This window comes from Artemia franciscana, chromosome 17, assembly GCF_032884065.1.
Source record: "Artemia franciscana chromosome 17, ASM3288406v1, whole genome shotgun sequence".
NCBI lineage: Eukaryota > Metazoa > Arthropoda > Branchiopoda > Anostraca > Artemiidae > Artemia > Artemia franciscana.
The window spans coordinates 21,861,683-21,887,486 of NC_088879.1; the positions used below are offsets into that span (position 1 = coordinate 21,861,683).

The 25,804-nt window shown below is 32.3% G+C and overlaps 1 protein-coding gene across 3 annotated transcripts in view; it reads right to left on the reverse strand.

Annotated features, from left to right (window-relative positions):
• LOC136038001 (cell adhesion molecule Dscam2-like) overlaps positions 1–25,804 on the reverse strand; it is a 142,007-nt gene that overhangs the window by 43,378 nt on the left and 72,825 nt on the right. For all 3 annotated transcript variants that reach the window (XM_065720916.1, XM_065720915.1, XM_065720914.1), the window contains 4 exons: positions 17,965–18,128; positions 12,696–12,868; positions 10,656–10,802; positions 2,104–2,259 (listed from right to left, as the gene is read on the reverse strand). In XM_065720916.1, the coding sequence (XP_065576988.1) occupies positions 2,104–2,259; positions 10,656–10,802; positions 12,696–12,868; positions 17,965–18,128 (640 nt within the window). The remainder of the gene's footprint in view (positions 1–2,103; positions 2,260–10,655; positions 10,803–12,695; positions 12,869–17,964; positions 18,129–25,804) is intronic.

Consider the following 25,804-nt stretch of genomic DNA (forward strand, 5'->3'; position numbering starts at 1 on the left):
TGAAAAATGCTAAAAAAGGAGTTCTGCTACTGCCCTATCCACGCCTCCCTAGCCGTAAGCCTTCCAAGACCCATTCTACCATTTGCGTTTTAATGAAAGCTAAATATATGTTAGGTTTCTTCTAATTATAACATTGAAACAGAAAAAATTTGTCAAAAAAATCTTTAATTGCTGAGGTTTCCAGGAATTTAAATCTTTAAATATTAAGCAGTAAGTTTATTTTCACTAGTTCTGTCCAGTCATCTTGAGCATTATGGTGATTTTTAGTGTGTTATTTTTCTTATATATTTTGAAAAACTAAAGCAGTTGTTAAACTCCTGTATATAGTATTTGATTCCTTTTAAATGTGCAAATAGACTTTAGAAGGCTTATTGTTATGGTAAAAACAGCAGCTAAACTCCTGTTCGTAGGGTTTTCGTTCATTTTAAGTTTGACTTGAGTGTCCATTTTATTTACCTTTGTCGTTTTAAGATTAATTCGCTCATTTATTGATACTTATTTATTGATGAGATTGTTTAATTTCTTTGTCTTGTGTTTTATTTATTATTTCATAGTTATTTTATTGGGCACCCCTCCTTGCCTCTATGCCCTTGGGCCCTTCAGTAGCACCTATGGTATTGGATACTAATTTTGAGATGGTCATTTTACTATGAATCATCTAAAGGCCCAAAGCACGGGTTGGTTGGGCAGGAGGGTTAAGGGTATCAACGCAGTTCAATGAACAAAGGACCCGAGTTATGGAGTTGGCCCATTCTCCACGAATAAATCTGTTTTGAGCAGACGGGGATATTGCACATTGTTAAAACCAGAATCATTGCGACACTTTGCATTGGTATCATTACGACTGCAAAGTAAGCCGGGATCCTTCCAAACTCTCTCCCTCTCCACCGCTGAAGGTTTAGTAGGAAGGTAGAAGTTCTGAATTTGTCAAAACCAGAATCATCAATGAATTATCAATCTAAGTGTAGGTTCAGTGTTAAAACAAACTAATTCTGACAATAAATATTTTGTACAATTAACACGATTTCCGAGTGAAAATTTTATTGAACAGCTATTTTACAAAACTACCACTTATGAGAAATTTTTATCTAAATATTCAAAGCCTTCATAAATTGTAGATTTTAGTTCTTGAGCAGAAAAGGTTTAAAAAACTTTTACACATAAGCATATTTCTATAGTTAATACATCATAAAATTATGTTAAATAGAAAGCTATTTAATAGGCCTACTAATGCGTCAAATAATGGAGGCAATGGGTCTTGAAGGCCTGAATCTCTATTCAGGGATAGTGGGTCCACTCCAATAACAATAATAATAATAATAAGAATAATAATAATAATAATAATAATAATAATAATAATAATAATAATAATAATAATAATAATAATAATAATGACAATAATAATAATAATAATAATAATAATAATAATAATAATAATAATAATAATAATAATAATAATAATAATAATAATAATAATAATAATAATAATAATAATAATAATAATAATAATAACAATAATAATAATAATAATAATAATAACAATATTGACCAAAGAATGTATAAGAGTATATCGAAACCTCAAAAAAAAAGAAGAAATTCATATAAGTAAAAGTTAAAAATAATAGAAACTCCTGTGAACAAATATATACACCAAATGGAACAAGAAGTTAAAATTACTAATCGAACTGAAGCTTGAAATGACTAGATGATCACCAACAATGATGGGTTTGCTACCCCTCCCCTAATTCTATTAAAGACTTGAATATCTTTTGCACTCAATATTAAATACAAAAGAATGTATCTTAAGCAAAACTGACTATACTTTACCACAGGACATGGTAAAACTCTTAATACATGGATTAAGGATTGACACCGTAGTTAAATAAACATTAACCGTATTTATTTAGTCTCTAAATACGTTTATATAGTCTTCATATGCCTGCAGACAGATTTCGGTAATTATTAGAGGATTGTTTTTCTCACTAAACAAAAAATCATTTATGAAGAAAAAAAATGGTGCGTCTTTCACAAACGGCTGTTAGTGAGGGACAAAAATACGAAAATAAAACTTGAGGGACAAAAAAAAGGCTGAGAGTATATTACCATCTTCTAAAGTGCGGCACATTACAGGGTCACTAAGTGGACCACTACCTGCCTGAGTAGATGAGGAAACCCGGATGGAGTAACATGTGTAGCTTAGCAAATTTGTTATTGTACCATAGTTGGACGAAAAAGTTCTTTCTTCAGTGACAGGCTCATCTGAAAATGGAAATTAAAATTCATAAGAAATATCACGTGAATACCAAAGGATCACACATTTTGATTATTTTTACAGCTTTTTTTTATATAAAGCACGGCCATCATGTATGATGGAGAAGAAGCGGGACAAAATCCCAGTATCTTTGAGCATTCGGTAAAGAAAACTGGGCCGGTAAAATCTTGGCGCGAAGCGCCGGAATTTTTCTGACTCGATCTGACTCCGTTCGGCTAAATTAAGATCACATAAATACTGACATGTTCTCTACAGAAATTTCAAACTTGGTCAGTACGCACAGCAGTTTTACAGACTCTTGCCATGATTTTACAGGTGGTGCCTCAATTTGCCATTTGGCTAAACATAGAGCATGAAAATAGTGACATGTACCGAAATATTAATCTCGGTCGGTAAATGCAGCGGTTTTACTGACTCATGCAGTGATTTTACGTATCGTATTCAAAACGGCTATTAAGCTAATTATTGATGAAAACAGTCGGTAAAAATGACCACCCAGTCAGGAAAATTCCTTGCCATCCTCCTAGCCAAACATTTAGAATAACAATGACCCTGATGTAAAGTTAACATAGGTAATATGGATTTCTTTGACGATACCTGGAGAAACCTATGGAAGTTAAAGTGGAAGGGCGTGCAAAAGCCCCATTGCAATTACCTCTACCTTTAGTTTTCGTTGCAACACCATCGAAGGAAAAACAATCGTCAAGTGGGTATAAACATCTGAGTACTGCAATGAAAAAAAGACCCCGAGGAATTGGAAAACAGGCATAGGATAATGAAAGAAATGGAATGCGTGTTGCATAGCTAGAAAATACAGACCTGAAAAAGATATTCACATCTACTATGGATAGTGTGTCATTTGTGAAGGTTTTGTATGTCTGAGATAAATATGGGTGATTTCTCTTTCCTTTTGAATTCTTCTATTCTTAATTCAGTTATATTTGATCAATCAAGTAGTGCTGGTAGACAAGAGGCACACACTTCTGACCCTCTCCTTGAATCTATGGTTAGTTCTAGCTGCAATTATCACACCACCATTGATTATTGTGATAATATTATGCCCTCACTCTCTTCAAACAGTTGCTTTAATGTTTTTTGTTTGAATGTGCATGGGATAAGAGATAAGTGGGACACTCTTAAATCGTATCTATGGTCTGATAATTCTTGCCCTTTTGATGTCATAGGCTTGACGGAAACATGGTTATCTGACAGTGATAATTTTACAGCTTATGACATGCATGGTTATATTGCTATTCATGTCCCTAGAATGGTAACAAAGTGTTCTGGGGGTATTTCTTTGTTAATAAAATCTAGTATTGAATTTTGTAGAAGATCTGATCTTGAATCCTTGTTTACATCGGTGGTGTCTAATAGTAGGACAGTTTATTCTCTTGTTATTGATCTGAAAAGCCAGGTTGCATGTGATACTGTTTGTTTGTTTTATAAGCCCCCTCCTTTTCCAACACATCTGTTCTGTGATTTGCTTGATCAGCTTTCTGGTGTGGGGACTTTCTCTAAAAGACGGATTTGTGTTTTGGGAGACTTAAATTGTAATATGTTAAATGTTGGATCAAATGATGAATGTGATCATCTTTTTGATGTATTTTCTTCTTCTGGGCTACTTCCTTCATTTTTTTTCCTTCATGTGTTGACCCTTCAAGAAATTCTGCCACTTTAATAGATAATATTTTCACCTCATTCTCCTAATTTGAAGTTCTTTGTCTGGTCTTGTTTTCACTGATCTTTCTGATCACTTCCCTATTTATCTATCACTATCTGTGCCTAAAACAGAGATTACCGAGGATGAGAAAGGCGAGTCTTCTCTTAGAACTTTTACAGATAGAGAAATTTCTAATTTAATACATAGTCTTCAGAGTAATGATTGATCTAGTGTTCTTGAAGCTAATGATGCTGATTGTGCAACTATATTATTTTTGTGTCGTATGGGCACTCTGTTGGATAAGCATTTTCCTCTTAGAAAGAGGCCAAGGAATTTTACACCTAAATGCCCATGGATGTCTAGAGGTCTGATCAATGCAACCCATATGAAGGCGTCTTTGTTCAAGGCTGCATGTAAAAGTAAGACACAGGAATATCTTCTGAAGTATAGACATTACAAAAACGTGCTCACTTCTTCAGTTCGTTTAGGAAAAAAGCTGTATTTTTCGCGTCAAATTAATGAGTGTAAAGGGAATTTGCGCAAGGTTTGGACTGAAATTAATGGAGCTCTCTCCCGTAAGAAACTCAAACAATCTTCCCCATCTCTTTATAGGAAAGCTGATGGATATGTTGTGGATAAACAATCCTTAGCAAGTGCCTTCAATTCGTATTTCACCATACTTCCCTCAGTTCTCAGTCCACCCCCGAGTAGAGTAAGTTGTTTTCCTATGACAGAGAAGTCTTTTTTCCTTTCCCCATGTAGTACTACTGAGATTTCTAGTATTATTTCTCAACTTCCAAGTAGTTGTTCAGTTGATAGTTTTGGTTTGAGTAATAATGTCCTTAAAAAAATCAGTCAGTTTGTTTCTCATCCCATCTCACACATAACTAACCTCTCTCTTTCTTCTGTTTTTTTCCCTCATTTATTTAAAGTTGCTACCGTTGTACCCTTGCGTAAAAAAGGTGATTCTTCTCTAATTTCAAATTACAGACCTATTTCTCTTCTTCCCGTCATCTCAAAGGTTGTTGAAAAAGTAGTGTATCGTCGACTCTCTTCATTTGTATTTAGTACTAATTCGACTGCTGGAAATCCTCTCATCACTAACCATCAGTATGGTTTTCGTCCCTCATTCTCTACCTTGCACGCACTTTCTGATGCAACTGAGTTTGTGCGTGTTAATCTGGACAAGGGCTTGTGTGTTTTGGGTCTATTTCTCGACTTTTCAAAGGCCTTTGATATGGTTGACCACAATGTTCTTCTGTCTAAACTATCTTTATTTGGAGTACATGGAATCCCACTAGAATGGTTTAGGTCCTACCTCTCAGAGAGATCTCAGTATGTTTTGGTTAACCGTACTTCTACCTCTACTTTGCCTGTATTGAAAGGTGTCCCACAAGGCTCTGTGCTTGGACCACTTTTATTTCTAATTTACATCAATGATCTTGTTGATGGTCTTCATCCCCATGTTCACCATGTTCTTTTTGCTGATGACAGTAACTTTTTCATTGCTGCAGTGGACCTGCCATCTGCCACTTCAATAGCTCAAGGTCTTCTTGATAAAGTAAAGGATTGGTGCTGGTCAAATGGTATGGCTCTTAACAGCCGAAAGAGTGCCATTGTGAACTTCAGGACCCCTTACCGTATGCGAGACGTACAGGAGCCAATCACCCTGACTTTTTAGAATGATATTATACCACAAGCTACTGTGGTGAAATTTCTTGGTGTGTATCTTGACTGTTTTCTTTCTTTCAAACCGCATATAACTCATACCCGTTCCTTAATCCTCCGCCAGTCTTCAATGTTCCACCGTATTAACTCATTTCTTCCTCCTGATATTATGGTTTCTCTTTATTATGCTTTTATTTATCCTTACCTTTCTTATTGCTGCTCTGTCTGGGGTAATACTAATAAATCTCTTCTCTGCTCACTTCAAAGAGCCCAAAATAGGGCAGTGAAGGCTACTTTTCTTCTCCCTCGGCTTTACCCTTCCTCTGATCTTTATAATGATACTGGAATAGCTCCGCTGGATCATATTATAGGTAAAGTACTCTTTATTTTGCGCATTCTGCTTTTCTAGGTACTCTCCCACCGCCTTTACAGCAGTTTTTCTCACGGACAGGCTCAGGTAGGTACTTTTCTTCTTTACGTAATTCTTCTCGACGATTTTTTAAACGATCTTCTACAGCAGCCCAGACGTCTCCAGTATATCAATCAATTCTATTATGGAACTCCATCCCTTCGGATGTCCCTCTTTTTCTTTCTGCAAAGGCATTATTTCGTCGGGTCTTTCCAATTCAATAATTTTTCTCTCTTTATTAATCCTTTCCTAATTTGTATGTCTCTTCTCTTCTTTTAAAATCATTTTCAGCTATATGTTAAATCTCCTTCTAAATCTTCTATCTGTTAAATATCCTATCTATTCAATGTCCTTGTCTTGTTCCAGTGTTTTTTTTTTGTATATATTTTATAATAGTGTTTTATTCTTGTTCTCTGTGGTCCATTACAAGCAAAGCTTCTTGGGCCTAGTAACCACTTTACTTTTGTAATAGTTTTTTCTTTTAGTATCAATAAATTGATTGATTGATTGCTTCCCTTGAGGTTTTCTATTGAATTTTCTTGCACCAGATATAGTGCAAGTAAATTTACTTCATTTTAAGTTTTAGACTTTGATTTATACTGAAATTTCAAATTTCTTATTCGTCAGATTGGTTCAATTTTCAGGCAATTTAAGATCTCATAGTCTAAGATCTCAAAAGTTTAAGATCTCATCATTTGGATTAAAAGAATGTTTGAGAGAGGTTGAAATGATGTCTCGTCCTTATTTTGTACAAGGTTTGGTCTTTGTATTGAAAGAAATTGTGAATTCCAAGAATTCTTGCTTAGAAGGAACTCCAAATAGAACTGATACCAATTTAGTTTTCAAAACTTTCAAAAAAATCAAAATATTTAAAAATTAGAACAAACGCTGATCAATTGACAGTGTACCACCAGACATAATTGCATCCGCGGCCCCCGACTTTTATTTCGACGTGGCTTTGACACGGACAAGTGAAAAATATAATGCTCAAAATAAAGGTCATTTTTAGTAAAGAACAAATGACACACTAGTCTTTAGATTTTTTTTTTGGAGGTTAGAAACCCTTATCCCTTTTGTGGCAAATTCTGTTTTTTTCAAGTTTATCTTCATAATTCCTTTTAATTTGATTTTATGATTCATCTATTCATACACACAAGTATTTGCTATACAGTAATTGCTGTCCATTTAAAATTATAAGTATTATATTAGTTTATTTCTGATTTATTTTGGGTTTTCACATGGCTCTTCAATTTTCTTTGCAAAAATTCATTTTAGAAACTATTTTATTCAGTGTAAATTAAAATGTCAAGGAAATTTAATAAATCAAATGCGAGGTAGGATAGTTTACATTAACTCAATCGACATAACACAAAATTGTAGGACTGTAACTCGTATTATTTGTTATGGTACATTTTTTTTAGCTTATTGGAATCATTAGAAGTTCCACTGGATGTACACTAAGTAATTAGTTATCAAAGAAAATAGAAAACTGAATAGAAGCGAATTCTCGGCACCTTCAAGATGAGCGTAGGCCTACAATAAATTAAAAACTTATAGAATCACTGAAATCGCACGAAGGACTGAAATTTCCATGGAGGGACTAAGAGATTCAAAAGAAAGCTGGATCTGGATTTAATTGAATTATTTATTAGAATTTAGCGGAGGGCCTAAATTCCATTCGATCCCACTTGAAACCGAAAAAAAGCTTATATTTCCAATGAAAGTAAAAAGCAACGCAAAAAGCAAAAAAGAGCAGATATGATTGTGTATACGTGGGATAGAGAAGAAGAGGAGACAGCAAAGATTTTCCCTCCTCCCCTTCCTCCCTTTTATACATGATCATATTTTTACAGTAATCAAGTTTTGCTGCGGGATCCTTTATATTTATTTCTTATGAATAATTTCTTTCCACTTTTAAAAAGAATAAATAAATAAAGTTCTACTTGTGTTTTTCTGAAAATTTTCTAGAATACAGCAAATATAGTCAAATGGTACCATTCCTCGTTGGCTTTTTAAAACATTTGAACATCTTTTTTGTTTTTTGAAGCAAACACGGTTTAATTCTGTTCTGAAGCTACTGCAATCTGGAAGTACATTGATAAAAAATAAATTTTCTGGCACACTGCTCTAGAGCTAAAGTATCCAATCTTAAATTAATCAGAAAATAGTTAAAAATTATTGAAAGGAGTTAGGGGTTGCCAGAGGTAGCAGCCTCTCTATCATAGAGATTATTCAATGTTTTTGTGTTTTCTTTTAAATGTGATTAAAATTCCTTTTCAATTATAATTCAAGATTAGGATAAGCACGAAATCGAGATAGTAATTTAATTTCTAGGATAATTCAGTTTTTCTTAAATTCTCTTGCGGCTAGATTGTCTTGGATAGTTCGTTTAGAATGTTTTCTCTATACATTGATGTAAACATTGATGTTCGGATACTTGTCCAAAATAGTCTGATTGTCTTAGAGATGGCAAATGCTATTATTTGTTAATTCTCTTCTGGATTATCAAGCTAATAGGGTTAGGCTCGTCTGCAGAATATAATCTATATAAGGAATACAAAATATGTGCAACTCAAATATGTTTAATGTTTCCTTTTAGGAAAAGTGAGTTTTTTATTTTTGGCCCAATTTAAAAAAAAGGCAACGAAAAAGAGATAAATGAAATGATGATAGGTATGTTTTCATAAATTACGAAGGCAGGGTCACTTTTGAAAAATAAAGGTAAACATGGTTAGAATAGAGAATAACACCGTTTTCAAATGCTGGGTGAGGGTGATTAGATAAAAAGAACTGCCATTGAGCTGTTATATTACTAAGCCATCAAAAAAACATATTACAGTTTGTATCTTAGGTTAGCATATAGAAATCTAGACAATAGACAGCTATTGATATGCCTGACCTTAAAATCAATACTGCTAGGTTTAAATTATCCACTAAACCGAAGATATTTCTCACATGTCCATTATTTGGAGGAGAACAAAAGTAAGGCTTTTGGGCAAGTTATTTTTTGTGCGAGTTAATAAAAAAGAACCTGATTTTACAAATTATGTTATGTAGCAAAATAAGATCATTTCAGTTTTGGTATTTAGAACAATATAATTCTTTTGAGTTAGATAAATTGGAAGGTTTGGCATCGCAATCATGACAAGTCTTTTCTACATTCTATAACTTAAATAGGAATCTACGATTGTGCTCCATGGATGAAAGCTTATAAGCGGAATCTTTGAGCACAAAATATACTTTTTTTGAGAAAGCAGGTAGTAGTCTTTGGGCATTGAAAACGAGATTATATGGTAAATATCGCTTGAAATAAAGCAAAAAATCCAGGTAATCATCAAGGTGGATTTTCTTGGAAACTAACCATTATAATAAAGAAATCTCACTTCTTCAGTTTCAGGAAAGCACTGTTTAATGAATTTTTGTTACTCCTTTTAATTGATCCATTATTTGCTAACTTTGGAGATAAATGAAACTATTATTTTCTTTCCATTGGTTAAATTAAAGAAGTAAATAAAAACTAAGAACAATGTCATAATGAAATTACGGTCTAAATACCTGCTCAAATATATTAAATTTTGTTCTCTAAATCAGAATTAAAGGAAATTAGCCTCAAACGGTAATGAAGACGGTTTTCCACCTGAGGTAAGACAGGAGGACTTGTATTCCATTATTGATTAGACTGGATAAGAATTGGAATAGACAGAAAGCAGCTAAAAAAAACTAGAAAATATAGCGTATAAGCCTTGAGAAATACCTGGAGAGAAAGAAACTGTTAAGAAAACAATTTTTATTTCATAATATGCAGAATAATCATAGTTAACACACCTACCATGCAACTAAGCTTTATCTTCATATATTTTAGTGTTTTTTTCAGTTTTTCTAGGAAATGTATCAATTTTTCCCAAAAAAACTTTGTTTAATTCTTAGAAGCGTGCTAAAAGTAAAACTGTCAACTCAAGTTTTTGATCGTTTTTCTAAAAGAAAGCACTATCTATTTTTTTCTTCATTGAATTATCTATATTCAGTAGACCTTTTTCATAAATTTTGTGATAACATCACTGCAATTACATTAACATCTTCTACAAACAAATTTTTTAAAGGGTGCTCTCTGTTTCAGGGATGATTGAAAACTGATAAATTAAAAATAAAATAAAATAATAGTCTTGAATCAAAATTAAAAATATATTAGAAAAATTCAAACAGCACTAAAATAAGTGAAGATAAAATTTAGCTGCGATAAAATACATTAAATATGACTATTCTGCATAATATGAAGTGAGAAATATTTTTTTAACATGTTTCCTTCTCGCCAGGTATTTTTCTAGGTGTATACCAAATATAGCTCTGGTCAATATAGTGAGATGTGAAATTTCGTATCATAGTATTTAGTTTAGTTCATAAGGGGAATCCTATTTGACAATTGCCAAAAACAATTATTTGATTACACCAAGGATTAAAATTTTATTTCCGAGTTATTAATTTTTTGTTTTTGTATATTAGCGATGGATATCCAGCTTGAGTTTCAACGCTATTTCAAATAAAAAGCTGACATTGCGTGTAGCAACTTTGTACCAACAATTTTAACTCACATTTTGAACTGAAAATTTGAACAAGGTGAGCTTAAAAGTAGATGATAGTTTACTCACACAGTATTGGTTCTGATTCTTCTATTGTGACCTTATAAAAAGTGAGTTGGCCTCGTAGTGTGCTTAGTGATGCTCCTGTCCAGGTTACCTTTATACTTGTTGGAGATACACTCAAACATTTCAAGTTAGATGGGGCTGATTCTGGCACTGAAAATATATCGTAAAAAAGACCACCGAAGTCTTTCTGCATCATGATATACAAATGAGCAAGTAAGAAACTAAAAACTGACAACATGCCTTATCAGAAATATTATCACAAGCATCAAAACATATAAATCAATGGAACGTAAAACATTATGCAAACTACCCAATTTTCATACGGTTCTTTTTTCAAGTGTATTTCCTGTGTTCACGAAACTTAAGGTTACACCTTATATTTTTGCTTAGCTCTTGCTTGAAAGGATAAAAGCAGTAATTTAGGTATTTATTATCTGAATCTCTGACTTTTTCAGTGAAATTCAGTAGCTCAGACTGAATTCTTTGAATCATCTACCTGGCTTGGCACAAACTACTGGGTGAGTTGTAATTATAACATCATAGTTTATTAAAAACATGGATACAAGATATCTAAATATCAATTTAATTAATAGAAGAAGCGAAACAAGAAATTTTCATAAGGTAATCTACTGTTTTACGGCAGGTAAGTTTTAAGATGAGTTAGAGTAAAAATTAACAAGAAAGAGGTCAAAGCAACAGACAAACTTCTTTTCCAACTTTGATGAGGTTTCGTTCATGTAATTACATCCTATTCTATTTAAGTCTAGTTTCTAAAAACTTAAAATACAAAAGCCTCAAATTCACGCCCAAGCTTAGAAGCAACCAAAAACATGTCTTCTGATAGACAAATTGACAACCAAATCTCCATTGATTGGGTAAATGGATGAAACGTACTCGCATTTATAGATTAAATAATCGTCCCTAAAGACCAGGATTTTCCATAATTTCAATTTTTGTTTGTTAAAAAACATTAAACATTAGAAGTGAGGCGCAAAGTTTCACCACTGCTGCTAAATCGAACCATTAAAACTTTTCTTGATGTCTGAATAAAAACAATGAATTTAATATTTGTACTTTACAAAATTCAAATTAAGTAGTAAAAATAATATTTTTGGAATCAGTAGAAAACAAGGATTCTATTGATAAATGAATGAAGTTGAAACCCTAGAGGGATAAATAAAACAAAATAGAATAACTGGTCTTTTAAAAAAGATACTCTAGTAGATAGGTTTAATAATTAAAAACTTGAAGTTTTTAAGCATTTTTTTTTTACCCAGTTTTCTCAAAATTGTCCTTTGCTACAACATTCAGGGAAGATACACTTTTTACGGCTTCTAAATTTCTGCTTATTTCTTATACGTGTTTTTTATTTTCAAAATTTGCACCCGCTAAGTTCAAACCAACGGTACTACTATAATCTTTTAGGATGTAAATGGTTTTGTAAGTTTATGCGTAACCAATTTGAAGAATCAGATTTTCTTTTTACTCTCTCTGGTAAAATAAAAAGGATGGACAGCCTTGTAATTTCTTTAATTAGAAGTGCATAACACTAATCAAAGGATAAAAATTTAATAGTTAATTTATTATTTAAATAAAAGAAGTTAACCACAAATTAATAAAGTTTTTTTCACATGACTAAAATCAAATAAATTGTATATAATTACAATCAATAGTACTGTTGAATAACAGAGTTACACGCATAGAGGAATACAGAGGAAGGGGAGTTGTTATTTAATTTTTGCATTTCTTGAAACGAACATCTTCCTTTCAACGACAAATGATTTATTGCGGAATATCAAAACAAATAATCGTAATATATAAAACTATAAATTATAATGAGTTGTGAAATATTGTTGGAATGACCTCCTGCATCGCTGTGGTGCTCCGGGGTTGTATGGCTGTAGCTTTCCTTGCAAAATTAGGTCATGTTCAATTCTTAAACAATAATTAAAACTAAAAAAACACCTTGATCTGCATCATTTGAAGAAACACAGTAAAATACGTATAGTAAAACAGTAAACGTATAGTAGCATTTCAACTTACCATCTGGCAGTGTTTTTGATGAAATAATCGTAGAATTTGGGCCGTTCCCAGCATCATTTACAGCATTCACTACGACGTAGTATTTTGTGTAAGCACGAAGACCGTAGATGACTGCTTCAAATGGACCGGTTGAGTCCCCTCCTTCATAATTAATTATAGATGTATTGAAGGATCTGTAACAGGTAAAAGATCCGCTAAACTAATACAGACATAGTTAATTCAAGTATATATAATTGCTCAGCTATATTAGCTTAAATATTTAAAGTTTAGTCATGCATATTTAGACTAGTCAATCATAAATAACTAGATTAATTAATAACATTAGTTTAAAAAAATAATAAAGATTCAAAGTAGTCACAAGGGAAAAGAACGAGCGTAAAAAATGTTGTGGGAATCTTGCTGTTTTCAATTAGTATATACCAGGGCTTTTTTTTAACCTTTGATTGGCTAAAAGAACATTTGCATGATTAAAAAAAAAAAAAAAAAAAAAAAAAAAAATCAAAGCAATATGCAATCCAGACTATTTCTCTACATAATCTTCCTCGATATTGAGGCATATTTCATCTCTGTAAACAAGAATTGTAATACTCCCTTAATGGATTGAAAAAAAAAGACCTTGGGCGGAGACGCTTCCAACTTGACCAAGTGCTTAAAGAAACCATCTCAACTTACTTCAAAAAACCGGCTTCAATATGTTATGAACTTAGTCTTACAAAACCTGTTCATAGATATGCTAAATCCAAGGGCGTCGGTAGAACACTTTCTAGGGGGGTGCAAACGTCAAAATAGCAGTGGTGGTTGGGTGACAAGGAATATATTTCAGGATATTTTTTTTTTCGTAGGAATAATTTGATTTTTCAATTTTTTTTGAAAAAACTCTCAAATAAATAGATTAAATTCCATGCAAAGTAAAACAAAATACATTAAATTTTAAACGACGAGAATTCCTGGAAAAGGGATCAATTTAGATTAAATTCCAAAATTAAATTCCATGCAAAGTTAAACAAATGCATTGCATTTTAAATGACAAGGACTCCTGGCAAAGGGATCAATTCATTTAATGAATTATATATTTAATTATTATGCATTTAATCCTAAGAGAAAATCAAACTCAAACCAAAATTACGGAAAGATTCATTGCTCCCATCGATTATAACACATGGAGCCTTGTCTTTACACTATTTCCTACGCCTTAGAAAAGTTTAAAGAAGGAGTAGAGATTCTCAAAAGTCATCCTGCCCGCATAGATACCACTTTTGATTTTATAACGATCATGCAAAATATACCTCTTTTGTAGCAGGACAATTCTCCCCCTCAAAATTTAATCCCTGATATATTCAGATATTAAAAAAACAACAACAGAATATTGGAAGAAAAATAAAATTTAAACTTACTAACCAGCTGTCAAATTGGCCCTCTTTCTTTTTATTGTTCTACTAGACTAAATAAAATGAACATGTTCAAAATAATTCATCACAAGAGAATCTTATAAAACGGTTTGTGATAATAAACTAGGGAAAAAGTGATTTGGACCAATATTCAACAAAATTAAAAATGGAATTCTCATGACCATTGCTTTACCGGCAGTATTGGCTTTTTATGGTGATTAAATGAAAAAAAAATACACAAATAAAGGCTGCTTACAAATGCTAAGTTATAAACTCCCAGCATTCAGTTCTATTGAGCAATGCTGAAGCGTTGATGGATATTCTTAACAATATCGACAGTTTTGAACTTGGTTATCAAACTCCAAAATATTTAATATCTTTAGACTCAGCGCTTGTCAAAAGTAAAGCATTACCAAACTATATTGCTTCAAGTAAAACATTAAAAATAAGATTAAGGAAATCAAATAAAATTTCTTATTAAATATTTTTAATTTAATTTAAAATTTTTATTTTAACTGCCAAAAACTGATATATTTGGCACCTTTATACCTCATGACTTTAAAAAATTATTTCTTTTTCAAATTGACATTTAGATAAATATAATCACTCTTGGAAAAAAATAAATGATAATAAAACGTAAAAAACGTATACGTTCAGGCGGAAATTATAGAAATTCCCAGCATTCCGTTCAGGGAAAACATTTCTGATTACATTGGCTTCACATATAAGCTCATGGATACTCTGCAATGCATGCAAAAGTTGACAACATATTTTTACCAAAATTGCCCCTCATTAAGTGGTTTTCCTTGTGTTTTTTGTAATTATACGAACTTTCTTGTGCACTAATAACTAAGAAAGGAAAACATATTTAGAATCACCATAAAAAAGCTGATCATCTGGTCACTACTATTACTAGTAGCAACTCAAGGCAGCATCAAGCCGCCTGGGGCCAACATAGCTACGCACGATCCTCCTCCATCCCAATCTATTTAAAGCCTCCCTCATTACACCCTCCCGTGAAGTTCACATTTTCTATAAATCTTTCTTTATGACATCCTCCCACCTCAGACGAGGACGAACTACTTTCCATTTAACCTAAAACAGTTGGGCAAAAAGGACAATCGTCGACAATTTGTCATCCTTCATCCGAAGAATGTGCCCTATCCGTCTCAACCTTTCTTCCATTATAGCCCTGGAAAGTGGGATTGAACCAAATTGTTCATACAGCCTGCTGTTTGAAATACGATCAAATAGCCAGGTACTAAGAACAATCCGTAGGCAATTTCTCTGGAAAACATCTAGTAAATCTTCATTCGCTTTTCGGAGCACCCATGCTTTGGAGCCATATTTGACCACTGTCATCACTGTAGCTTCCAATATTCTAATTTTGGCTTGCAGACTTATCTTTCCATTCTTCCAAACTTTTTTTAACTGTGAAAAAACACCCTGAGCCCTGGCTATTCTACTTTTCACATCTTCACTGCTCCCACTGTCTTTGCTAATAATACTACCAAGGTAATTAAAGATGCCCACCTGATCAAGATTTTCGTTACGCAACGTCACCTTTCCACATTCACTTATTCCTAACCTTAGTGACTTAGTCCTCTCAAATCTAATTTTTAAAGCTATTCTAGCACCCTGAACTCCATAGGTACTTCCCATTTTCAAAGATCATATTCATATTCTTCATTAGTTTATTTTTAACCGCACAGCAACCATATTTAAGAAACTCATTAACCACGCTAATTCTAAAATTATCGCTAATTCATTGTCACAAAACAAGTCTTCCTTCACATCCAAGGTATCACAAACTTTTTCATTTTCCTCCATATCTTTTCCTACAAGTGTATCTCGGTTTAGCACATTCTCAAAATGTTTTGCCCACATCTCTTTAACTCTTTCCTTATCACTAATTGTGACGCCGTTTCTATCTTTAACTGGGACAAGCCCTGATTGACTAGTCCCTCTCATTTTATTAATATGTCTGTATAATATTTTAGTATTATCCCGTCTAGCTGCATCTTCCTGATCATTGGCAATTTTATCCACGGCCTCCACTTCACACTTCCTTATTTCCAATTTTATTGCTTTCTCCACTTTCTTTACATTCCTTTTATTTCCATATGATCCATATGATCTATCACTCGGATAATTCTTGTACAAACTCCTTCAAACTCCTTGCTAATGCTTGCAAGTACAATATTTTGCATTTTCAGAGCGTATAATGTAATAATATGGCTGTTTATAATATAAATGGTCCTTATATTTCATTTAATGATTCAGCTAGGGACCTTAGTACAGCCTTTGAAGGCCATTTAACCTTTATCACTCCTTGTTCATCCTATTTTTAAAGATTTATTTTTAATAAATCTTTATTTGGCATTCTATTTATAGTATCGATCGCTCAAACATTCATTAAATAAAAAGGTGGGCTACTAAGAAGGTTCTATATTTTTTCGTCTTATTTATCAACATTGTTTGATATTTTTACAAATGTAATCACTTAAATTTCATAAGATGAATCCAAATTTATGAATACGTCTTCAAAGATGAAAGGTGCGCGTATTAGGGATCCTAGATTACATTTTCAATTTAGCCTTTTTACTCTTTAGCCTAATCAATATGATCAATATGAAATTAACTATACCTGATAGAATTAAAAAAAGAGATGAGTAAACATTCTTTTATCGAGTGTATAGGAATTGAAACTTGCTTCTTTCAACTGTTGTGGGTTTTATTAGCACCAGATGATTCAAGACTAGAATTATATGGTGGTCATTTTATACAAATGAATTTTATTCAGTACAAAAGCATGTGTGACTGCTTTCTTTGCTTTTCCTTTTTCAAAACATTTGATTATTTAGTAGATTTGTTCGTAATATGTTGTGTTTCCTGTAATTTTTGCTTGCGACAAACCTTAGGCTTACTCCATTTTTATTGTTGAAAATTAGATGTAAAAGGAGAATAAATTATCATCTAAGGAGTGTCAATAGCGATAAGCCAAAAGAAAAGAAGATAATTCAGCAAACACAAACTAGCACAGTTTCTGCAAGTGAAATCTTACTGTATTGTATGTCAATGTCTCGTTAACTTGTAAATTATATATTCCATCAAGTTCCTTATATATGTTTGTAATTTTTTGCTTTCGACAAGCCTTAGGCTTACTCCAGTTTCATTGTTGGCAATAAGATTTAAAAGGAGAAATCACCAGAAGAGTGCCACCCACAAGTAATCAGCGATAAGCCAAAAGAAAAGAAGATAATTCAACAAAAACGAATGAGCACATTTTTCTGCAACTGAGATCTTACTGTATTATATGTCAATGTCTTGTTAAATTGTAAATAATGTGTTCCATCAAGGTCCCTACACATGTTAAGCAGATAATTAAAAAAACAACTCTGGACTTGTTGTCTCGCATGAGAGGAAGCATTTTCTTTTAAGTATAATATCTATAAATTTAGAAGGTTCTAAAAAAAACCATGTTTTAAAAAACAAAAACAAAACAAATGGTCACTTTATTTTCACTTTACAAAACAAAGTTTTGTAAAACATTTGAAATTAGAATCATACTATCTTCTTGAAAAGAGGAGCATAGAGAGAGAGAGAAGCATAGCCTTACTATTAGTTCAACTTCAACGGCCATCAGCAGATCTTTATAAAACAAGAAATTACAAAAGCATTGTCTATATTTTTACAATTTAATTTCCTAAGCAAATGTTTCTTTGCCAGTTGATTTTTGGATACGAGCATTACTCCAGTGAGCTTCAGAGTGAAACACATTATTTATAGGTTGTAACAAAATTAGCATTTTGCTACTAAATCCATTTCACAGTTTGAAATTGATGTCTGCCATTCTCAGTTTTAGCAAAGGAATCACTTACCCCGAGTCCTTGATAATTAAACTGTAATTTAATGAGTCGGAATACCAATATTCTTTTGCTGGTGACTCCCATGTAACTTTCAGACTATTGCTTGATTCAGATATTAGAGCGATATTGATCGGTACTTTGCTAGGTGGTTCTGGCATTGTCTTGATTTCCAGCTCCTGTAATTATACTTCAAATTAGTTTCTTTTCTGGGAAATTCAATCAAACGCCATTTCTTTTTGCAGGATTGTAATTTCTAAGTTTATGGTTTAGAGATACTTTATATTAATTATTTAAGAAAATTAGCTACACGATAGTTACTTGAAAAAGAACAAAAATACCCATATATATAAACATAGCTGTCACACCCTAAGCCTGACGCACTATGTAAAAAATATACCTGTCTTTTTACTGCAATGATTAGGGAAAGAATAGCATCATTTGCTTTACACGGTAATATTTTGAATTTGGACATTTAATGTACTAAAGAGAGTGAAAACGAAATCTGGTTCTTTGTATTGGTTAAATGAGAACACACTCAAATATAGTTTACTATTTTTAGGTCCAGAACTCGTATTTTGTTACATGCTCCTGTCTAAAAAAAACGTAAGATTTTGAATTTTTCCCCCAAAAAAGATCACAGATGAATGTTTATTTACTTCTTCCCCGAGGGTAATCATATCAAAGTAATAGTCCTTGAAAATAGGAAAGTACTCCTGTAGACGCAGGTTAAAAGTCTTAGCGTCCTGTTAAGTACCCATAAGAATTTTGCACGGGAAAGTTCTTTTCGACTGAGAACTCTGACATAGCCATCCATTTAAAAGTGTTAAAAACCTTGGATTGCGCTTGCCCGTTTCATAGGAAGCAATACCACACGATTCGTAAAAAGTCACGAATTCTATACAAGATAAATGGTAAAACTAGAAAGGTTGAAGTTGCAAACAATCACATTTACCATGATAGAAGGATTTTATCTCTTGTATATTGGACCTTTTCCTATACAAGAAAAATTAATCCCAGCTCGAAACCCATAGAATTTATCCTTTGGACTTAACCCCCAAAATTCAGTCAAATCAGAAACGTGTGAAAGTTATTTCTGAACCAGTGTTATCATATTCCCTCTACTTTCCCTTACAAGAAATTGTCATTTTTTTTGAATTGTTAATTGAGCAGCAATGCTATTATTTAATGCAATTTTTAGTCTCCCACTCTCATGGGCCAAAAAGCTTTTAAGGGGGTCTAAGATTCGTAGTTTTTTCTCTTTTTTTCTTTAAATAATTTCATTGATTGATTAAGTTACGACCTTTAGCTTACAACATCAGCCTCAATTCAATGAAATTGTTGTGTATTTTTTTTCACATCTTATCATTTCTTATAGGTAAAAATTTTTAAGTGTATCATGTCAAATCCTTCGCCACTTTCAAGAAATTTCATGAATTTTTAATTTTCAAATTTATTATACAGTGAAATTCCATAGTTTTAAAAATCAAGCCTTTCACTTTTTTATTTTCTTGAGAAAATTTCCACTTTTTTTCTCCTGAATAAATCCACACCCTTTACATTTTTGGTAAATTCTCATGTTCCATTTTTTTGCTGAGTAATTATACACTTTTTCATTTTTTAGTAAATTCTCACCATTCCTTGTTTTGCTGAGTAAATTTTAAAGCTTTTCTTTTTCCCGATCAAATTTTCACATGTTACATTTTTGTTTGCTAAGTTCTCACTTCTAGTTCTTTTATTGAGTATTTTCTCACTTTTTTATTGTTTGCTAAGTATACTATTACCTTTTAAATATGCTGTTAGCCTTTAAAGAAATTATATAAACAAAACTAGTTTTTTTAATTGAAAGTAAGGAGCAACATTAAAACTTAAAACGAACAGAAATTACTCCATATATGAAATGGGTTGTCCCCTCCGGAATCCCTCGCTCTTTGCGCTAAAACTTTTAATTGTTTTAAAAAGCAAAATTGTGGAAAAGAGTCAAACTGCAGCGTAAAGAGCGAGGGATTGCAGAGGGGACAACGTATTTCGTATACGAAGTAATTTCTGTTCGTTTTAAGTTTTAATGTCGCTCCTTACTTTCAGTTAACAAAACTAGTTTTTTTTTATGTAATTTCTGAACGTTTTTGAATTAATGCATGTTTGATTTTGTCTCTCCACACATAAATTATTAAAATGAAAATTGCATATTAATTCCTTTTTTGGCTAAATGGCTTTCTCTTAGTATTGATCAGACGATTTTGAGAAATAAAGGGTGGGGAAAGCCTAGCTGCCCTGCAATTTTTCGGTTACATAAAAAGGCAACTATAAATTTTAATTTTTAACGAATGTTTTTATTAGTAAAAAATATACGTAACTTAAGAATTAGCTTACGTAACAAACTTTTATATTCTTAAATTTTTATTATGTATATGAGGGGGTTTGTCCCCTTGTTAATACCTCACTCTTTACACTAAATCTTAAGTTTTGTCCCAATTCTTTAAGAATGACCACTGAATCCGAATGGTCGTAGAATAAATAGTTGAAATTACTAAAAATACTATAGCATAAAGAGCGAGGTATATATCTCCTCCTAGATACCTCGCTCTTTATGCTAAAGTATTTTTTAAACCTCTCATATGCGTAATAATATCTGTTCGTTTTAAGTTTCAATGCTACTCCTTACTTTCAATTGAAAAAAACTTTTCCATGTTTATTTTTTCAGTGTTTTTTTTATATAGTAATTTTAGAAAATCCTGCGCCCTTTTCATTGAATTTCTGTTCCCCCATGACATATTTCTCCAATGAAAGATCCTCCCACATATTCTCCTCAACCCCACCCCCAAAACCAAAAAATCCCCCGAAAACGCCGCACACTTCCCAATAACAATTATTATATATACACACTGGCCGAAGTTTGTAACTTGCAGCCCCTCCCCACAGGGAGTGTGGGGGAGTAAGTTATTCCCAAAGACATAGTTATTATGGTTTTTGACAATGCAGAACAAAATGGCTATCTCAAAATTTTGATCCGTTGACTTTGGAGAAAAATGAGCGTGGGAGGGGGCCTTGGTGCCCTCTAATTTTTCGGTTACTTAAAAAGGGCACTAGAACTTTTCATTTTCGTTAGAATGAGCCCTCTTGCGACATTCTAGGACCACTTGGTCGATACGATGACCCCTGGGGAAAAAAACAACAAAAAAACAACAAAAAACAAATAAACACGCACCCGTGATTTGTCTTCTGGCAAAAAATACGAAATTCCACATTTTTATAGATAGGAGCTTGAAACTTCTACAACAGGGTTTTCTGGGACGCTGAATCTGATGGTGTGATTTTCGTTAAGATTCTATGACTTTTAGGGGCTGTTTACTCCTATTTTTTAAAATAAGGCAAATTTTCTCAGGCTCGTAACTTTTGATGCCTAAGACTAAACTTGATTAAACTTATATATTTAAAATCAGCAAAATGCGATTCTTTTGATGTAATGTTTTAGAGTTTTGGTTGCTATTGAGCCGGGTCGCTCCTTACTACTGTTCGTTACCACGAACTGTTTGATTTTTGATTTTGAAACAAATTTACACTTCATTCATTTTTTCATACTAATTTGTAACATATTCCTTTTTTGCTTACTAGATTCACAAAGTTTATAGTATATCTGTTAAACCGAATTTTTTATTTACTACATCAGACCTGATAGGCTTATTCCTCTATTTTCACATTGTAAATTTCCGGTTTTCCATATTTTCGTGTTTTGGCTTTTCCACAATCAGACTTTAAATTTATCAGATTTGACAAGACAAAAGCTTCGTAATAGAGATCTTAAACTTACTGTTTACTCTTCAGACCACGACAAACCGATTGATATTTTTAGATATTAAATGAAAAAAAAAACAAGTTTTTTTTAAGTGAAAGTAAGGAGCGATATTAGAACTTAAAATGAACAGAAATTACTCCGTATATAAAAGGGACTGTTCCCTCCTCAACACCCCGCTCTTTACGCTGAAGTTTGACTCTTTCTCTCAATTCTACTTTTTAAAACACTAAAAACTTTAGCGTCAAGAGCGGGGCATTGAGGAGGGAACAGTCCCTTTCATATACGGATTAATTTCTGTTCGTTTTAAGTTTTAATATCGCTCCTTACTTTCAGTTAAAAAAATTTGTTTTTTTTATTTAAATTCTGAACGTTTTTGAATTAATGCATGTTTTGATCTTGGCTCTCCGCACATAAATGATTAAAACGAAATTTGTGTATTAATTCATTCTTATGGCTAAATGGCTTCTTCATAGTTTTGATCGGAGGATTTTGAGCAAAAAGGAGCGGGGAGTAGACTTAGTTACCCATCAATTTTTCGGTTATTTAAAAAGGCAACTAGAACTTTTAGTTTCTTACGAAAATTTTATTAGTAAAAATATATGTAACTTACAAATTAACTTTCGTAACGAACTTCTATATTTGTATGCTTTTATTACGTATATGGGGGGTTCATCCCCTCGTCAATACCTCGCTCTTTACACCAAAGCTGAAATTTTGTCCCAATTCCTTAAGAATGACTGCTGAATCACAAAGGCCGTAGAATAAATAGTTGAAATTAATAAAATTACTTTAGCGTTAAGAGGGGAGTATTAGGATGAGATGAACTCCTCACACGCGGTAGAATTTTTGTTCATTTTAAGTTTTAATGTTGTTCCTTACTTTCAGTTGAAAAAACTTTTTCATATTCTATTTTTCATTGTTCTCTAAAAAAACTGCTAAAAAATCCTGCGCCCCCTTCATGGAATTTTTTTTCCCCGTGACAAATTACTCCATGGAAAGTTCCCCTACGTAACCCCCTCCCCTCAACCAAAAAAATCCCCCTGTAAGCGTATGTACACTTCCCAATAGACATTACTATATGTAAAGACTGGTCAAAGTTTGCAACTTGCAGCCCCTCCCACGGGGACTGTGGGGGAGTAAATCGTGCCCCAAAAAATAGTTATTAGGTTTTTCGACTATGTTGAATTATTTGGTTATCTCGGAATTTGGATCCGGTGACTTTGGGAAAAAGATGAGCGTGGCCGGGAGCCTAGGCGCGCTCCAATTTTTTGGTCACTTAAAAATGGCACTAGAACTTTTAATTTCCGTCAGAATGAGCCCTCTCACGACATTCTAGGACTACTGGGTCAATAAGATCACCCCTGGGGAAAAAAACAAAACAAAAAACAAATAAACACGCACGCGTGATCTGTCTTGTGGCAAAAAATACAAAATTCCACATTTTTGTAGATAGGAGCTTGAAACTTCAACTGTTGGGTTCTCTGACACACTGAATCTGATGGTGTTGCTTTTTTTCAAGATTCTATGACTTTTAAGGGGTGTTTCCCCTATTTTCTAAAATAAGGCAAATTTTCTCAGGCTCGTAACTCTTGATGGGTAAGTCTAAACTTAATTAAATTTATATATTTGAAATCAGCTTTAAAATGCAATTCTTCTGATGCAGCTACTGCTATAAAAATTCCATTTTTTATAGTTTTAGTTACAATTGAGCCAGGTCACTCCTTACTACAGTTCGTTACCACGAACTGTTTGATCAAATTACCTTTGATAATAAAATCGATTTTGATCCATACTAACCTAATATTTTGCTCAGCGAGGGTCAAAACATTTGCATATACCTGATATTTGATATTTTAGTAAACATATAAGGCACTTTGTTAAAATTTATCCAGGAAAGGTTGCCCTGCCAAAAATTTACTCAGACGACTCTTGCAGGGGAGTCCATAAGCATTTGCTTTGAAGGGGTATCGACTATTCAAAAAAAAATATTTTCCGTGACTACAGTGACTACTGGAGAGGGAATTAATAATAATTTTTACTCTTTCCATAAATTTTTACACTATTCAACAAAAAACATGAAAAATAAGAATAATAGTGGATTTTTTATTATTAATTGCGCAATAAAAAAAAACATGGTCCCGGTCGTCATTTGTGTCCCGGTGTCCCAGTCTGTGATTTCTCTTTGAGTGTCCCGGGCGTCATTTATATTCCTTGTGTCCCGGTGTCCCGGTCGTCATTTATATCCCCCTGTGCCCCCCGGCGTCCCCGTTGTAGTTGTGTCCCTGTGTCCCGGTCGTCATTTATATTCCCTGTGTCCCGGTCGTCATTTGTATCCCGGTGTCCCGGTCTGTATATACATTCGTTTTTTAGTTTTGTTTTTCTCCTTTATTTTTTTCCTTTTTTATTCTTTTTCTTTTTTAGTTTATTTAGATTTTTAGATTTTTTAGTTTTTTTATTAGTTTTTAGTTTTTTTTTCTTTTTAGTTTTTTTGTAGTTTTTACCTTCTTTTTAGTTTTTTTAGTTTTTTTTTATACTTATGTCCTGGTCGTCATTTATACTCCCTGTGTCCCGGTGCTTTGTTGATTGCTAATCGAACATTCCTTTTGTCCCGGTCGCTTTCTCTTTGAGTGTCGTCATTTATTTAGATTGTCAGGTTTACCGACTCTTGAACATGCAACATATAATTGTCCATGGGAAAAAAAAATCCATATTCAGATCTATACCTCATGATTCTAATGATTGCCCTTGAGCTTTGTTGATCTTTTTTATTTTTTTTATTTTTATTCTTAATTTTATTAGTTTTCTTTTTCTCTTCTATTTTTCAGTTTTTTCCTTTTTTTAAGTTTTTTTTAGTTTTTTAGTTTTTTTAGTTTTTTAGCTTTTTTATTTTTTTATTAGTTTTTAGTTTTTTTTGTAGTTTTTGCCTTTTTTTAGTTTTTTCAGTTTTTTTTTTTAGTTTTTAGTTTTTTACCTTTTTTAGCCTAACCAGGATTTGAACCTGGGACCTTCATTCTCCGTTCTGACACCCTCTCTCATCGAGGGACTACTCCAGCATGTTCATTTTGGTGTTTTAAATGGTATATTATTAACGAAATCACCTGATCCACAGACAGACAGACAGACAACTTATTTATATATATATATATATATATATATATATATATATATATCTATATATATAAAAATAAGTTGTCTGTGGATGGATGGATGGATGGATGTGTGGATGGATGTGTCAGGTGACGTCACCTGAAAAAACTGGATTAGGTGACGTCAAAACTGAAAAAACTAAAAAAAGGCAAAAACTACAAAAAAAACTAAAAACTAATATAAAAAATAAAAAAGCTAAAAAACTAAAAAAACTATAAAGGTAAAAACCAATAAAAAACTAAAAAAAAAACTGAAAAAACTAAAAAAAGGCAAAAACTACAAAAAAAAACTAAAAACTAATAAAAAAAAGTAAAAAAGCTAAAAAACTAAAAAAACTAAAAAAACTAAAAAAAGGTAAAAAACTAAAAAAAATAAAAAATAAAAAAAAACTAAAAAAAAGGAAAAAACTGAAAAATAAGCTAAAATAAAGGTAAAAACCAATAAAAAACTAAAAAAAAAAGGAAAAAACTAATAAATGACGACACTCAAAGAGAAAGCGACCAGGACAAAAAACTAAAAAAAAGGCAAAAACTACAAAAAAACTAAAAACTAATAAAAAAAATAAAAAAGCTAAAAAACTAAAAAAACTAAAAAAAGGTAAAAAACTAAAAAAACTAAAAACTAAAAAAAAACTAAAAAAGGTAAAAACTAAAAGAACTAAAAAAGAAAAAAATAAATGACGACACTCAAAGAGAAAGCGACCAGGACAAAAGGAATGTTCGATTAGCAATCAACAAAGCACCGGGACACAGGGAGTATAAATGACGACCAGGACACAAGTAAAAAAAAAAATTAACAAAACTAAAAAGAAGGTAAAAACTACAAAAAAACTAAAAAGAAAAAAAAACTAAAAACTAATAAAAAAACTAAAAAATCTAAAAATCTAAATAAACTAAAAAAGAAAAAAAAAGG